The 15,795-nt window shown below is 45.1% G+C and overlaps 1 protein-coding gene across 9 annotated transcripts in view; it reads right to left on the minus strand.

Moving 5' to 3' along the window:
• Positions 1-15,795, minus strand: part of KCNAB2 (potassium voltage-gated channel subfamily A regulatory beta subunit 2) — a 206,960-nt gene that overhangs the window by 39,772 nt on the left and 151,393 nt on the right. For all 9 annotated transcript variants that reach the window (XM_043998130.1, XM_043998132.1, XM_043998129.1 and 6 more), the window contains 3 exons: positions 14,590-14,633; positions 13,491-13,528; positions 7,427-7,506 (listed from right to left, as the gene is read on the minus strand). In XM_043998130.1, the coding sequence (XP_043854065.1) occupies positions 7,427-7,506; positions 13,491-13,528; positions 14,590-14,633 (162 nt within the window). The remainder of the gene's footprint in view (positions 1-7,426; positions 7,507-13,490; positions 13,529-14,589; positions 14,634-15,795) is intronic.

A 15,795-nucleotide genomic window follows, 5' to 3' on the forward strand; every position in this document is an offset into this window, starting at 1 on the left:
GATCTTTTTCAGGAGGCCTTTTCTGGGATCTTCAGCTGCTAGGACCTTCTTCCCTTCTCAGATTATTTTCTGCCTATTCTCTATGTATCTTGTGTGTGCTTTTCATGTTTGTCTTCCCCATTTAGAATGTGAACTCCTTTAGGGTAGGCAATGTTTTTGCCTGTCTTTGAATTCCTGGAACTTAGTACAATACTAGGATCAGGGCTGGTTAACTAACAAATCAAGCCAAGGAGCAAACATGGCTCTGAGCATGGGGTGGTATGACTGTTCCCAGTGGATTCCCTCCTAGCTGTTTGATGTCTGGGTAATTCACTTAGACTCTATGAGGCTTGGTTTCTCCATCTATAAGATGAGAAGGGTGGACTAGAAGCTCTCTAAGGTCTCTTCTAGCTCTCTCTATATGATATTAAACACTTGGAAAAATGGAGTGATGTCAAAGGGATGGCAAACAGGTGATGGTAGTTGGATTGTAGAGGGGAGGGATGGAAAATAAGATTTAGATTGGTGATAGACTGTTCTATGTTGAGAGGCAGTATGGTGGATGGAGGGTTGACCCTGAAGGAACCAGTTACAAGGGACCAACTGAGGGAAATAAAGTGAGAGATTAAAATTGGATATTAGATCATAAATCTCCCCTACTCAACCTTTCCCTTAATTTATCTCCCAGACTAGTAAATGGAAGAAGCTTCTGGTTTTCTAGTTAGAGCTTTTATTGTATGGTAGTCACAAGGTGATGTTGATTAGAAGGATAGGAAAGTAGAAACACAATACAAATCGTCTTAAGTCTAGGCTTAGTCTATATTCCGTATAAAACTCACCAAAACCCAAGGCCACCTTTGGGGAGAGAGACCGAGTCAAGCACGTGCTGTTAACCGAGAGCCGGGCCGAGTCAAACTCCAGTCCGCGTCTGTCTGTGCAGCACAGCCAGGAGACCAGCGGAGCAGGAAAAAAGGCCCCACTTCCGTTCTCTCCTTGCCTTTTAAGCTCGCACCCCGGAAGTCGAGTGCTCAGCAGGCAATCTGGCATGCGTCGCAGGCGGACTGGTGTGCATAGCTCATGCTGTTGGTCTCCTCCCCAAAAGGGTGGTCCTAAAAAAAACCTGGCATCTCTCCATTATCTAACCGACTGTTAAAACTTTTTACCACAAAAGAAAAAAATGAAAGACATGGTAATTGTCATAGGCCCATGGAATGGAGAGTGTTATACTCTGATTAGTCGAGAAAATGGAAAGATACTGACTTACTGACAAAATTGTACCCAATATGGAGAGAAGTAAAGGGGTAGCTGAGTTAGGAAGAATTGGCTGTGGGTTTGAGTGGTCATCTGAAGGCGACACGCAAAGAAAGACTCTATTTTTGCATTATGCTTTTGTTTTAAGGTTCTTTAGCCCTAGATTTTGGGGCAGCTGGGGGGCACAGTGGATAGAGCACCAGCCCTAGAGTAAAGAAAACCTGAGTTCAAATCCAGCCTTAGACACTTACTAGCTCTATGACCCTAGACAAATCACTGAATCCTGTTTGTATACATTTCTTCATCTGTAAAAGGAGCTGGAGAAAGAAATGGTAAACCATTCTGGTATCTTTGTCAAGGAAAACCCCAAATGGGGTCATGAAGAGTCAGACACAACTAATCAACACATATCCCCAGAACAACACAACCCCAGATGAGCTCATTACTTGGGGCTGGGGGTGGAGGGAAGGCTGATCACTTCTATGTGATAAGCTTGGCTGATAAGCTTGGTTAGAGGGAAATCTGGGACTTCAGGCAATGTGCGGCTTTCTTTTCTTGCCCACTGATGGAAGCAGCTCTGCACAAAGACCGCCATCTTGCCTAAAGTTGCTGGAAGACCAACGACATTGCTGGGTTTCCTGACTTCTAGTAATAAGGTCCTACTACATAGGCAGCATTATAGTGCTGTGTGAAAATTAAAAAGAAAATAAAAAGAGGTGTAAATCGCCCTGTAGGACTCTAATATAAAATACTGTGGTTTCCCACCCACTGTGGGTTAGAATGACAACAGCTATGTAGATAGTTTACAAGATTTGGCTCTGGAAGGGACTATATGGAAAGGCAAGGTGGTGCAGTGGATAAAGGGTTCCATTTGGGGTCAATATGATCTGGGTTCAAGTCCAGGTCTTTGGCTGTTGTCAAATCACTCAAGCTCTTGGTACCCCAGGAAATCCTCTAAGACTCTAAGTGGGACCTGTATAAAGAGGGAAGGACTTTCCACGCTAACCAATATTGGTGCCCTCCTTTCTTTCCCTCCTGCACTCCTCTCCATGTGTGCTGGTCTTCTTGTGGCTCTTGATAATAAGGCCCTCCACCTCTCAATCCCATGCCTTTCCCTTCACTGGCTGTCCCCCAATGCTCTTTCTCATCTCTGCCTCCCAGTTTCACTGGATTTCTCTAAGCCTTAGCTCGCAACCTGCCTTCTGCAGGCTACTACCTTCCCTTTGAGATAGCTTCCCAGTTACACTGCCTATGTCTCTTATGTACAGTTAAGTGCATGCTTTCACCTTCATGAGCGCCTTCAGAGCAGGGACCTTGTTTTGCTTTTCTTTCTTTCTCCAGTATTTAGCACTGTGCTTGGCACATTTGTTGTTGTTTTGGTCATGTCCGACTCTTCATGACCCCACAAACTCTCTGGGGAGGTTTCTTGGCAAAGATACTGGGGTGGGTCAGCCATTCCTTCTCCAGTGTGTCCCCACTTTGCAGACAAGGAACTGAGGCAAATATGGATTAAGTGACTTGCCCAGTGTCACAGAGTCAGTAATTGTCTGAGGATGTATTTGAATTCAGATCTTCCTGACTCTAGGCCCAGTGCTCTACCCATCGCACTACCTAGGTGCCTGGTACATAGTAGGTTCTTTTTTTTGTGGGGCAATGGGGGTGAAGTGACAGCTAATAAGTGGCAAGTGTCTGAGGCCCGGATTTGAACTCAGGTCTTCCTGAATCCAGGGCCGGTGCTTTATCCACTGCGCCACCTAGCTGCCGCTCCCCCCATAGTAGGTTCTTTTTTTTTTTTTTTTTTTTAGTGAGGCAATTGGGGTTAAGTGACTTGCCCAGGGTCACACAGCTAGTTAAGTATTAAGTGTCTGAGGCCGGATTTGAACTCAGGTACTCCTGACTCCAGGGCCGGTGCTCTATCCACTGAGCCATCTAGCTGCCCCTCATAGTAGGTTCTTAATCAATGCTTGTAGATAATGACAGCGATGGGTAGAAAACACACAGAAATCCCCTTTGTTTCAAAAATGAGGAAAGGGAGGTGTAGGAAAGTTAAGTAATGTATGTGGGGGTCACACAGGTAGCAAGTGGCCGAGCCACATTTTGAACCCCACTTTTCTTTCTGAGACGAGATCCTGTATTCCTTATACCATCCCATCTCACGTAATCCTGGTCAGGGTGGAGAACTGGCAAAGGGTTCACATGAATGATTTAGCAGACAAAAGAGAGCTTTTGGAGACTGGGTGCAGGAGAGTGGAATGATTGGACTACATCCACTCTCTGGATTTGAAGCCAATAGCCCTGGCTGGAGGGGGCTGGGCTTCTCCATAATTGAGGAAGAAAGATCGTTGCAGTGATACTAAGTGCTTAAAACGGTACTCTGGGGTAAAAGGTCCTCTCTTCCACATCTCTGAGAAATTCTCCGCAGCCCTAATTGCAGCACTAAGAAATGAGAATTGGACTGGGCACAGGCCGTCTGCATGTCAGAGAGCTGAGCAAGACGGCTCCACCGAATGCCTTGCCTGGTGGATCACCGAGGGCACCAGAGGCTCTCAGATGTTCTGACTTGATTAGCAGTTCATTAAGCCTATGAGAAAGAACCCTGTTTCCCACCCCTCTCCCCCCATGAGACGGGCCCCCCTCAGTGGGAGCAATAACTTTCCAGAGCCAAAGAGAGCAAATTGTTGTTGTTGTTCAGTCATTTTTGGCCATGTCCCACTCTCGGTGACCCCATTTGGGGTCTTCTTGGCAAAGATACTGGTTTGCCATTTCCTTTTCCAGCTCATTTTACAGATGAGGAAACCGAGGCAAATAGCATGAAGTGACTTGCCCAAGGTCACACAGCTAGTAAGTGTCTGAGGCTGGATTTGAATTCAGGAGGCGGAGTCTTCCTGACTCCAGGACCCCCCTCTATCCATTGTGCCATCTAGCTGCCCTTACACATAAGAGGTGCTTAATAGATTAATTAAATCAATAAATTAATCAGTTGATTTCTAGAGATTTCAGAGTACTTTCCATGTATTATTTAATTTGAGCCTCTCAACAACCCTGTGAAACAGGAGTTCTTGTCCCCAATTTACAGACAAAGCAACTGAGGCCTATGGACCCTTTCCAAGAACCATGTTTCTAAATGCATAAAATAAAATATATGGGATTGCAAAGGAAAACAGTTATATTGAAATACAAAGTATTTAAAAAATATATATGTTTAAGAAAATACAATTCCACGGATCCCAAGTTAAGAGAGTCGTTCAAGGAACAAAGCAAGATGAAGAATGTTGGGTTTGGAGGTAGGAAAACTCAGGACCCTGCCTCAAGTATTTGTTAGCTGGCAAGCCAGGTGACATCTTTGGGCCTTTGTTTCTTCTTCTGTAAGATGGGGATGGTGGTAGGCCTTCCTTTGTGGGGCTGCTCCAGGGGTCATAATGTGTACAAAGCACCTTACAAACCTCTATGAATGTTAGCAATATTTATCATTCTTGTTACTACCCAGGGTCAGCTAGGAAGCATCAGAGGTGGGATCTGAACCCAGCTCTTTCTCTCTCTGAGCTCGGCATTCTCTTGGCAATCCCAGAGAGTTGGAAGGAAGCTCAGACACTGTCTAGTACAGCCAATACATAAAGGAATTCCCACTGGGTCATGCCTTATGGGGGATCTTACCACCCTCAAGGCAGCTCATTGCACTCTGGGCTAGCATTAACTGCAGCAAGTTTCTCCAGATATCCAACTTCTTGGTCTCTTTGTAACTTCTTCCACTGCTCTTGATTCTACCCTCTGGGGCCAAACAGAAAAGCCCCAATAATCAAATACTTGAAGGAAGCTACCATGGTGGGGGACTGTCCCTGAACATTCTCTTCTCCAGGTTAAATACCCCCAGTTCTTTTGGCTGAGCCCCATCTGACATGGATCCGAGATCCTTCATCCTCCTGGCTGCCCTCCTCTGGACACCCAATATCTTCTAAGAACAGAGGTGCTCAGAACCAAACCAGATGCTCCAGATGACGTCTGACAAGGGCACAGTCCAACAGGCCTCTCGTCTCCCTGTTTCTGGAAGCTGTGGATCTCCTAATGCAGCCCAAGAGGGTATCTGCCTCTTTGGCTATCACAACCCACTGCTGTGACAGCAAACAAATCAAGTTTGGTGTCCTGGATTCATTTCAGAACAACTTGAACAATAAGTATTTACTAAGCACCTACTATGTGCCGGGCAGTGTGACCATTTATTAAGCACCTACTGTGTGCTAGGCAGTGTGCTAAGCACTGGGGATACTAAAGGAGGGAAATGATACCTCCTGCCTCAGGAGCTCACAATCTAATGAACAACTGCTTCCAACCAGGCCTCTAACATCTTGTTCCTGTGAAGCTGATTTTTTTTCTTTTGTACCTCAGTGCAAGGGTGTACATTTATTCCCTCTGGGTTTCCCCTTATTAAATCTAGCCTGGGGGTCTTGTGAGTCAAGATCCTTTTGGATCCTGACTTGGTCATCCACTCCAAAAAGATACCCCATCCTTTCTCTGATCCTACTTTCTCCCCGAGTTTAGCTAGAAACCCACTTTTTGTTGTCCTTACCTTTCCTGGCCAGCCTTGGTCCATTCTGAGATCTAGCATCCCAACACTGTGGCATGAATATACCACGTTTGTATTCACTCTCTCTCACCTGGCATTGTTCCTGTCTTCTGTACATTTCTTTCTTTTTTTTTTTTTGCGGAGCAATGGGGGTTAAGTGACTTGCCCAGGGTCACACAGCTAGTAAGTGTTAAGTGTCTGAGGCCGGATTTGAACTCAGGTCCTCCTGAATCCAGGGCCGGTGATTTCTCCACTGCACCACCTAGCCGCCCCCTGTACATTTCTTTTTGAAACCTAAGTTGGTTAGTGAGTTCTCTGGGCATCTAAATCTGTTTCTTCATACAATTTTTTCCTCTTCATTAGAATTCTTTCCCCTTCTGTCTTCAGAATTTCATTCTTGAGCATCCCCCCTCCTTCCTGATTTGACTTTCCCTGTAACATTTTGGTTCACGAGACCCTCTGAAGCCCCTGAAATCTCCTTTTCCAAAGCTAGCTAGGGCGCATATCAGACAACATCCAGATTTCCTTCCCTCCCATGTGCCTTCGTATCGGTTGTCACATCCCCCCAGGACTTCCCTCTTTATGAGAATAAGATCCATGACAGAATTTCTCCTTGTTGGGTCCTCTCCTTTTTTGGAGGATGAAAAATATCACTAAGTTTTACATGTAACTGGAAAAAAATACTTTTATCAGAAAAAACAAAACAAAACAAAAAAAAACCCAAAACGAACAAAACAAAACAAAACAAAAATGTCACTAAGGCAAGGCAGGAAGTTAGAAGCTCTAGCAGAGGGCAGTTGAAGTGTCCCACCAACAGTGTGTCACACTTCTGTGGCAGGCTTGTGATCTGTTTCCCAAATGTCTTATCCATCCCCACATTCTGTCTAGGTGCTGTGCTGTCAGCTCCAAGGACAAGCATCGCTTCCATTCCTCCCTCCAAAGATTTTACCCCTATTCTTCCAGTCATGCTTCTCCCCTTGGCCTCCACTACAAAGGAATTTAAAGTAGGTATTTTTTTTTTTGTGGGGCAATGAGGGTTAAGTGACTTTCCCCGGGTCACACAGCTAGTACGCATCAAGTGTCTGAGGCCGGTTTTGAACTCAGGTACTCCTGAATCCAGGGCTGGTGCTCTATCCACTGTGCCACCTAGCTGCCTCCCAGAGGAATTTAAAGTAAAAGAAAATGGATGGGAACCCTATTTATGATGATTCCTGGATCCATGGTGGGTACCACGTCCCATTACACAATCCCAGGGGTGAGCTGGAGTCAGCTCATACCTCAGTCAATGCTCAGCCTGGGCATTTATATCTCGGAGACTGACAAATAATATGAGGGCTAAATTATTGTTTGGTTGACTGTCTGGATTTAAGAAAGTGATGGCGAAAGTGTTAATATTGCAGGTTAAACTTAAAAATGCATTGTGTGTACATTGTGCAATGTAGCCCCTCACCCCACCCCCCTGAAAGCTGGTTGTTAAATATTTATCGGCATACCCTCGAACAGTCCCCTGTTGATTAATCACAGGAACATTAGCAACAGAGAGCATGAGTTCCCTGGTCTTGATGGATTCCTAAGGAAGGGCTGTGCAGAGAAAATATCTAGTGACAAGGGAAGAAATCTAAAAAGGACACTTACTTTCCAGCAGCATAGACTTCAGCCGTATCAAAGAGGTTGATTCCATTATCATAAGCCAAGGTCATCAGCTGCTCTGCCATCTGAAAGGAGAAGAGTGGTGGTCATGAGGGACGAAGCTGGGCCTGGTGGCTCTGAAGTTCCAGGACACTCTCAAACATAAACCATTCGTCATAGTTCATTGATTTAGAGCTAGAAGGGATCGCAGAGATAATCTGGTACAACCCCCTCTTTTCACAGAGAAGGAAAGTAAGGCCCAAATGGAAGTGACTTGTCCAAGGTCACAAAGCCAATAAATGGGTGGATTGGAAATCAGGTCCTGCCTATGGCTCAGAGTTCAGTGATCTATCCATTGATCCCCACTGCCTCAATGCTCAGCTGGAATGCTCAACTGACTTGAGTTGGATCCTCAGTTTGGCAAATGCATCTGCCAACATTTCAAAGCAAGAAAGATACAGGATGTCAGGTCTACCATAAGCACTTTATTATAAACAAACTCACCCAAGGTGGGTAGTACTTATTAAAAATGCTTCAATGGGCTCTTTGAATTTTAAAGGGCTATATAGAAAGGTCAGTTATTATCACTACTATTAAGAAGATGATATTATGATTTGTATCCTCTTTGTGTCTCTCTATCAGTTCACACCATAACCTAGCCACACTTTCTCATCTCCTGTGATTCTTGGCCATATTCTCCCATGGATCCTCCAAAGAGGGCTGGAGGCCCAATCTACTGAAGACCTTCTTCTAGGTTTGGGTTTTTTGTTTTTGAGGCAATGTGTGTTAAGTGACTTGTCCAGGGTCATACAGCTAGTAAGTGTCAAGTGTCTGAGGTTGGATTTGAACTCAGGTCCTCCAGAATCCCAGGCTGGTGCTTTATCTACTGCACCACCTAGCTGCCCCGCCTAGGTCTTTTTATTTATTTATTTATTTATTTTGGTGAGGCAATTGAGGTTAAGTGACTTGCCCAGGGTCACACAGCTAGTAAGTGTTAAGTGTCTGAGGTCAGATTTGAACTGAGGTCCTCCTGACTCCAGGACCGGTGCTCTCTCCACTGTGCCACCTAGGTGCCCCACTAGGTTTTTAAAAAAACAAACAAACAACAAACCATTTTTAAACATTCCCTGGGTCCTGGCACAGTGTCTATCTGTCCACTCTGGATTTTGTTACTTGACTGGTCCACTTTCCTTTTCAAATTTGTCATAATACTTAAAGTTTCATTATTTATAATTCATAAATATATTCTTTATTTGTAATGGCTGCAGATCACAGAGATCTGCGAGAGGTCAATCAGTTAGTGAACACGCATTTAATGAGCACTTATAGTGTACCAGGCACTCTGCTAAGGGCTGGGGATACAGAGAAAGGCAAAAGCACTTTCTCCGCCCTTCAGGTGCTCACAGGCTAATGAGGGAGTCAACGTGTAAATGACTGGTACTAATGAGCTATATTCAGAGTAGCTGGAAGGTTGCCTTAGAGAGGAAGATTCTAGCAGGGGAGGTAGGAGGGATGGCTGGGAGAAGCCTCCTGCCCAAGGAAAGATTTGGGCTGAGTCTTGAAGGAAGCCAAGGGGACTGGAGGAAGTGATAAGGGGCAGGGCATTTTGGGCATGGGGACGCCAGTACAAATGCATGGAGTTCGGAGATGGACTGTCCTGTGCAGGCAATCAATCAGCAAACATTTATTAAGAGCCTACTATAGGGGCAGCTAGGTGGTGCAGTGGATAGAGCACCGGCCCTGGATTCAGGAGGACCTGAGTTCAAATCCAACCTCAGACACTTAACACTTATTAGCTGTGTGACCCTGGGCAAGTCACTTAACCTCAATTACCTAAAAAAAGAGCCTATTATGTGTCAGCTAAGTGCACTGGGAAGGGCAAGAAACCGGGGTCATTGGATCATAGAGTGCAAGGACAGGTGTCAGGTTAAGTCTGTAAAGACAGGAAGGGGTTACGTCTGTGAAGGGCTTTGAAAGAGAAGCAGGACATAGTCCTAGCAGAGAGATTCTCAGCAATGGGGAGTTGGGAAAAAAAGAAGAGAAATGAGGTTGGCTCATGGGAAGGACGTTTTGGCCAGACAGCCCTTTTGCAAGGTTCATACCGGGCCCGGGTCAGCATGATGCATTTAATTTTCATTTAAGCAAATAAATCATCTATCTCTGATCACAAGTCAGGATACATCTCCACAAAATTAAATCAAGGCAGGCAGAATCATTCTCTCTGCTGTGGCTTTGCTGGAATCAGAGCCCTGACTTGGAAGGTCTCTGGGGATGCAAAAGGATCCCCTCTCTCTGGCTCTTGCAAAATCTTTCTTCTCCATTAAGGGTGATGATACAAGCAGGCAGCTAATGGTAAAACTATAGGGAGATAATGTCAGAAATTACCTCGGTTTATCCAAATTAATGAAGGAGAGCCGATTTAATTCAATTCTGTTCAATTCAATTCAATTCAATGTGCAGCTCTGCTCTGCTCACTCTGGGGATACCAAAATAGTGACCATACCGGCTTGCTCTCATCAAACTTAGGCTTTAGTGAGGGAAAGGACAAGTCTCCCCCTAAAGTGTGATACACAGGGGAGGGAGATGAGTTCCAAGGGACAGTCTGGACAAAATGCCACGAGAAATCCAAGGATGGCAAGATTGTGTGTGGGCAGAGGATGGGGTCAGGGAAGGTTTCAGGAGGGGGTGGTACCTTATTGGGCCCTGGAGCGAGGGGGGGAGACCTTGGCACTTCAAGAGATGGGGATGAAGGGAGAGTTCATTCCAGGTAGAGGGAATGGCATAAACAAAGGTCCAGACACAGGATGGCAGGACAAGAATGGGGGACCAAGATTATGGCTGTGCCACGAAATATGTGAATGACTATGAGTTAAGACTAGGCTAGGTTGGGGTGCAGGGTGCCTGGTATGTAGTTTAAAGTATTTAATACATGTATGCTCATTGATTGATTGCTTAAGACCATATTGTGGCAGGCCTTGAATGGTGGAATCGGGAGTTTATATTTAATTTGGCAGGAAACTGACATAGTCCCAGTGATATGTCAGGAAGATTACCATATCAGTTATCTGGGCAAGAATCATGGAATGTCAGAGCTGGAAGGACCTAAAAGATCATCTGGTCTAACTTGACTCTTATTTTGTAGATGAGGCTGAGGCAAGCAGTGAACTCAATTTAATCAATAAGCATTTACTAAGCACCTACTGTGTACCAGGCACTGTGCTAAGTGCTTTTTAAAAAAATATATTTTATTTTATTTTATTTTTTTCCTGGGCAATGAGGGGTTAAGTGACTTGCCCAGGGTCACACAGCTAGTAAGTGTCAAATGCCTGAGGTCGGATTTGAACTCAGGTCTTCCTGAATCCAGGGCCTGTGCTTTATCCACTGCATCACCTAGCTACCCCCTGTGCTAAGTGGAATATGGGGCCATGCATCACCCACCACTACTGACACAGAACTCCATTTGTCTGTAGGTATATAGCAAGAGGTTGTCAACTGGCTCATGGAAATCCAAATAAATTATGTCTGTGGCAACCAGTTTGGCAATTAAAAAATGAAATTACTTACATTTGATATGAATTATTCTTAGTGAACCCATGCTAACTCCTAATAATTGCTGCTTTCTTCTCCAAGCTTTCACAAACCAGATAGTTTCATTGATCAGTATAAAATAATTCCTGGGGTTGCCAGCCTAATGACATTGTAGTTCTTTAAAATACTGTTGCTCCTTAAGATATTCAATCTTAAAACCATGGAATCATAGAGTTGGAAGGGATCTTTGAGGTTGTCTGGTCTAAAACCCATCCAAATAATCACAGCTACCAAGATGCTTGATAAGTGATCATCTGGCCTTGGATGAAAGGCCTTCAGTGGTGAGGAACTCATTGATGACCAAGGCAGTCCATTCCATTTTTGGACAATTCTCCTTGTTTTCTTTTGTTTTTTAAATGGAGCTTCTCACTGGTTACAGCTCTCTCAGCTAATGGCCATGCAGAAACAATATCCAATGAATTGTTCACATATGGCAGAAGTTACTAGCTATATAAATAAATGAACAAATCAGATTAAATTAAGGAATTAAATTTTAAACAAGTCACTGATTCTGCTTTGATTTAGACTTCCCCAAAGAAGTCATGAACTGAGCACCTTTTGCAAATAAGAAATTTTCAGATAAATCCATTTATTATTATTATTAATTTTTTTGCAGGGCAATGGGGGTTAAATGACTTGCCCAGGGTCACACAGCTAGTAAGTGTCAAGGTCTGAGGCCAGATTTGAACTCAGGTCCTCCTGAATCCAGGGCCAGTGCTTTATCCATTGTGCCACCTAGCTGCCCCCTATTATTTTTTAAACTAAAGTTTAGCATTCATATTTTCAGGATGTATACTCCCCCTAGCCCCAGGGAAAGGGAATGAAAATTTCAGATATAATGCTGCATACATTTTTTTTTTTTTTTAGTGAGGCAATTGGGGTTAAGTGACTTGCCCAGAGTCACACAGCTAATAAGTCTTAAGTGTCTGAGGCCGTATTTGAACTCAGGTATTCCTGACTCCAGGGCCAGTGCTCTATCCACTGCGCCACCTAGCTGCCCCATGCTGCATACATTTAAAAAATGTAAGTGAAAGGCAGGGTGGGGCAGCCTTGGGGTGAAGACCAGGGTTCTTGCCCTGCTTCTGACACCAACTATTGATGTGATCAAGAGAAAGACACCTCTCAGTACTCTAGGCAATTCTCTTAAAACTATAAATCACATGAGTGTTGGTCTGCATTCTTGGAGGGAATTTACATGTTGATGAAATCATGGGTATAGATAAAAATTTTTTTTAGAAACAGAAAATTCTTGTTTTTTCCTGTGTTCATCGTTAACCCTGAAACCCAGCTACTGGAGGAAGAAATGAAACCCGACAAGCATCTGGATTTGAGACAAATGCACAAGCAGTATAATGAGGAATTTATAAATAGGAATTCTATTTATGCAGTCCTAGTTGGATCCATGACAATGGCTGAATATTTGAGATGACCTTATGAATGTTGGAAGGTTTCTAGAGGCCGCGAGGTGGCCAGTGGGAAGAGCACTGGGCTTGCAGTCAGGAAGATCTGAGTTCAAATCTGGCCTCAGACATTTACTAGCTGTGTGTCCCCAGGCAAGTCTGCCTCAGTTTATCTGTAAAGCATCGACCTCCCAAGGTTGTTGTAAGGACCAAGTGAGATAATAGTTGTAAAATGCTTAGCACAGTGCCTGGCACATAGTAGGTACTTAATCAATGCTTATTTTCTTTTTATTAGGTTGGGAGATAGACACAGGTAAGAGGAATAATGAGAATCATATTCAGTTCTCTCTTGTCCTGTACTCTTTGAGGTTATAAACACTTAATATGCAAAACATAGTACCATGTGTTAGGACCCTAACAAATACAAACCCCACCCACCAACAAAATCAAAAGACAGTTCTTGTCCTCAGGAAACTTACTTCTACCAGCTGGGGGTGTGGGAGATAGTGGGAAGAGTGTCAGATTTGGAATCAGAGAATTTGGATTCAAATCCTGGCTCTGAAATTTATTACTAATTGTGTGTCCCGAGGGGCAGCTAGGTGGCGCAGTGGATAAAGCACTGGCCTTGGATTCAGGAGGACCTGAGTTCAAATCCAGCCTCAGACACTTGACACTAGCTGTGTGATCCTGGGCAAGTCACTTAACCCTCGTTGTCCCACAAAAAACCAAAAAACCAAACCAAAAACCAAAACTAATTGTGTGTTCCGGACAAGTGGCTTCATCTCCCTGGGTGTCAGTTTTCTCATCTGTAAAATGGGGGAGGTGGGCTAGATGGTTGCATCCAGCTTCAAATCCATGAGCCTATATACAAATATGAGCAAATGAAAGGCAAAATCAATTTCAGCAGGAATGAAGCTGGGGGGGGGGGCGGGGAACAGAATAGGAAAGGCCCTTGAGCTGAGCTCTGAAAGGAGCATGGGACAAACACAGAAGGGACAGCCCTCTGGGCATGCAGGGTGGGGCTATGTGAAGGCAGGAAGGTAGGCACAAAGGGGACTCCAGAAACAGAACAAGCTCCTTACCTCATCGGTGATCTGGCCTCCAAAAGTCACCCATGTTCCTGCAAAGGAGACAAACATACATGAGAATTTCTGAACTGGTGAGTTGTTGGGACAGTGTCTAGGGGTCCTCCTTGACCCCGGAGTCCTCAAAGGTGATTGTCACCAGAGAGTGCTCTTTATAGGAAGGTGGCTGGCTCTCTTTGCTCTGAGCATGGACAGCTCATTGTTCAGGGCTCGTCCTTGCTCATGCACGCACCAAGTTTTAGTGCTGGCTCTTATAGACTCCCAGACTGCTGAGACTGAGAATCAGTGAGCCATAGGATACAAAAAAAGAACTCAGTTCTTAGTGGGGCTTGTCTGGTCGGAGAGACAGGCTGTAATATACTATAATGAAAAGGGACCAAGAAGAGCCCATGGGCTCACTCATTCCATAGGAGGGGGTGGGTGGGTGAGTGTGAACATGGCAGAAAAGGGAACAGGATTTAAAGAGCCCCCAGAGACCTTCTAGTTCAACTTCTATCTGAAGGTGGACCCCTTCCCCCCAAAATCCTTTAACAAGTGGGTCACCCAGCCTTGGTTTGAAGACTTCCAGGGAGCAGAAACTCCATCATCAGCTCCTGAGGAAGTCTCCTGATAAGTTTCAATACTCTGTGTGTGTGTGTGTGTGTGTGTGTGTGTGTGTGTGTGTGTGTACAAAGATGGGAGGGTGTTATGGGGAAGGTCTAGGCAGTGTGAAGATCACAGAAAGGGGCCTGGATGCAAGAAAGAGAAGACTATTGTTCATTTGGTCACATCTTGTTATTTGGAGGAAGGAGAATATTGCTGTTTGGAAGCACTGGTAAGAGGGTCTTTTGGCTTCCTGGAGGAAAGGGGGGCCCATTGGATGATGGCCAGATTCCCTCCTCTGAGTCCCAGATGCAAACAACCAGCAGAAGATATCTCCCTGCTCAGCTCTGAAGGGCTCTGCTGTCATGGCAACCGAGCAGCGCTGGGTTCATCTGCCTTGACTTCCCAGGTGGCCAGAGAGTCACGCTGCCTCCCTGGGCAGAAGAGGTCCCCTCCCGTGGCCAGACCTCGCTGGACACAGCACTAAGCCTGAACCCAGGGAGAGGCAACTTACCGAGACCCAGGCAGGAGACACGTAATCCAGACTTGCCTAGATTCCTGCAAAATAAATGTCTTGCGTTAGTGCTTGTCAGCGGAGGAACTTGGGGCATCCATTGTTACACTTGCCATTGCTATGGATACAGGACAACCACAATAATGACTGACAGGTCTGAGAGAGGAATGGATAGTCAAGGGGGAAGACTCAGTACCCTAAAAAATAAAAGCTGGGTGGCTAAACTCTGAGAGCCTTCAAGTATTGCAGTAATATGGGCTATTATTATTACTGTTACTTATCTGAGTACATTCCTAGGATGAGACCCAGAGCTAGAGAGGCCAGGTAGGCCAACCCCCTCATTTTACAGATAAGGAAACTGAGGCCCAGGGGATGATTTTTTTTGGGGGGGTGAGGCAATTGGGGTTAAGTGACTTGCCCAGGGTCACACAGCTAGTACATGTTAAGTGTCTGAGGCTGGATTTGAACTCAGGTCCTCCTGACTCCAAGGCCAGTGCTCTATCCACTGCGCCACCTGGCTGCCCTGGGATGACATTTAAAAAAAAATTGCTGAACCAAAGATCCAGCACTGGAAGGGGTATTAAGTTCAATACCTTCATTTTGATTAGAAAATTGAGGCCTAGAAAGACAAGTGACTTGTCTAAGGTCACATAGCAGGTGAGAGGCAGAGGTGATATTTGAACTCAGAACCTATGACTCCAAATTCAGCACTCCTCCAAGTATACTGTCCTGCCCTGAGGAGGAGGAGGATGGTGGTGATGGTAATTGATGATGTGTAGGAGCAGGCATTTTGACTTTGGACCCCTAGACTCTAAACCCAATGGTCCTTTATACCCAGATGACCTTGGCTAATCAGTCTGCCTATTGTTGTTACAGTGATGTGTGCTTGAGATCAACTTCACTTGGGCCACTGAGAGAGACAACCTCTCTAGACCTTTGTCGGTGATTTCGTTCTGTTTCCTAACTCTTCGCTTGAGGTGGGGAGCAGTGGTGATTAGACCCATTTTGTAGATGGGGAAATGGAGGTTCAGAGAAAGGAAGCAACTTAGAGAACGAGGCAGAAGCTGAGCTCTGTTCTCCCTCACTCTGGGTCTCATTCTTGTTTTGTGAGGGCCACGTCTGCTTCCCCACCCCCCATTAGCTGGTCATTCCTGTTCCCAGATGGAGGAGGCCGAGTCTGAGGGTGGCGGAAGTAATTTGTGCTGT

The sequence above is a fragment of the Dromiciops gliroides genome, chromosome 3, assembly GCF_019393635.1.
Source record: "Dromiciops gliroides isolate mDroGli1 chromosome 3, mDroGli1.pri, whole genome shotgun sequence".
NCBI lineage: Eukaryota > Metazoa > Chordata > Mammalia > Microbiotheria > Microbiotheriidae > Dromiciops > Dromiciops gliroides.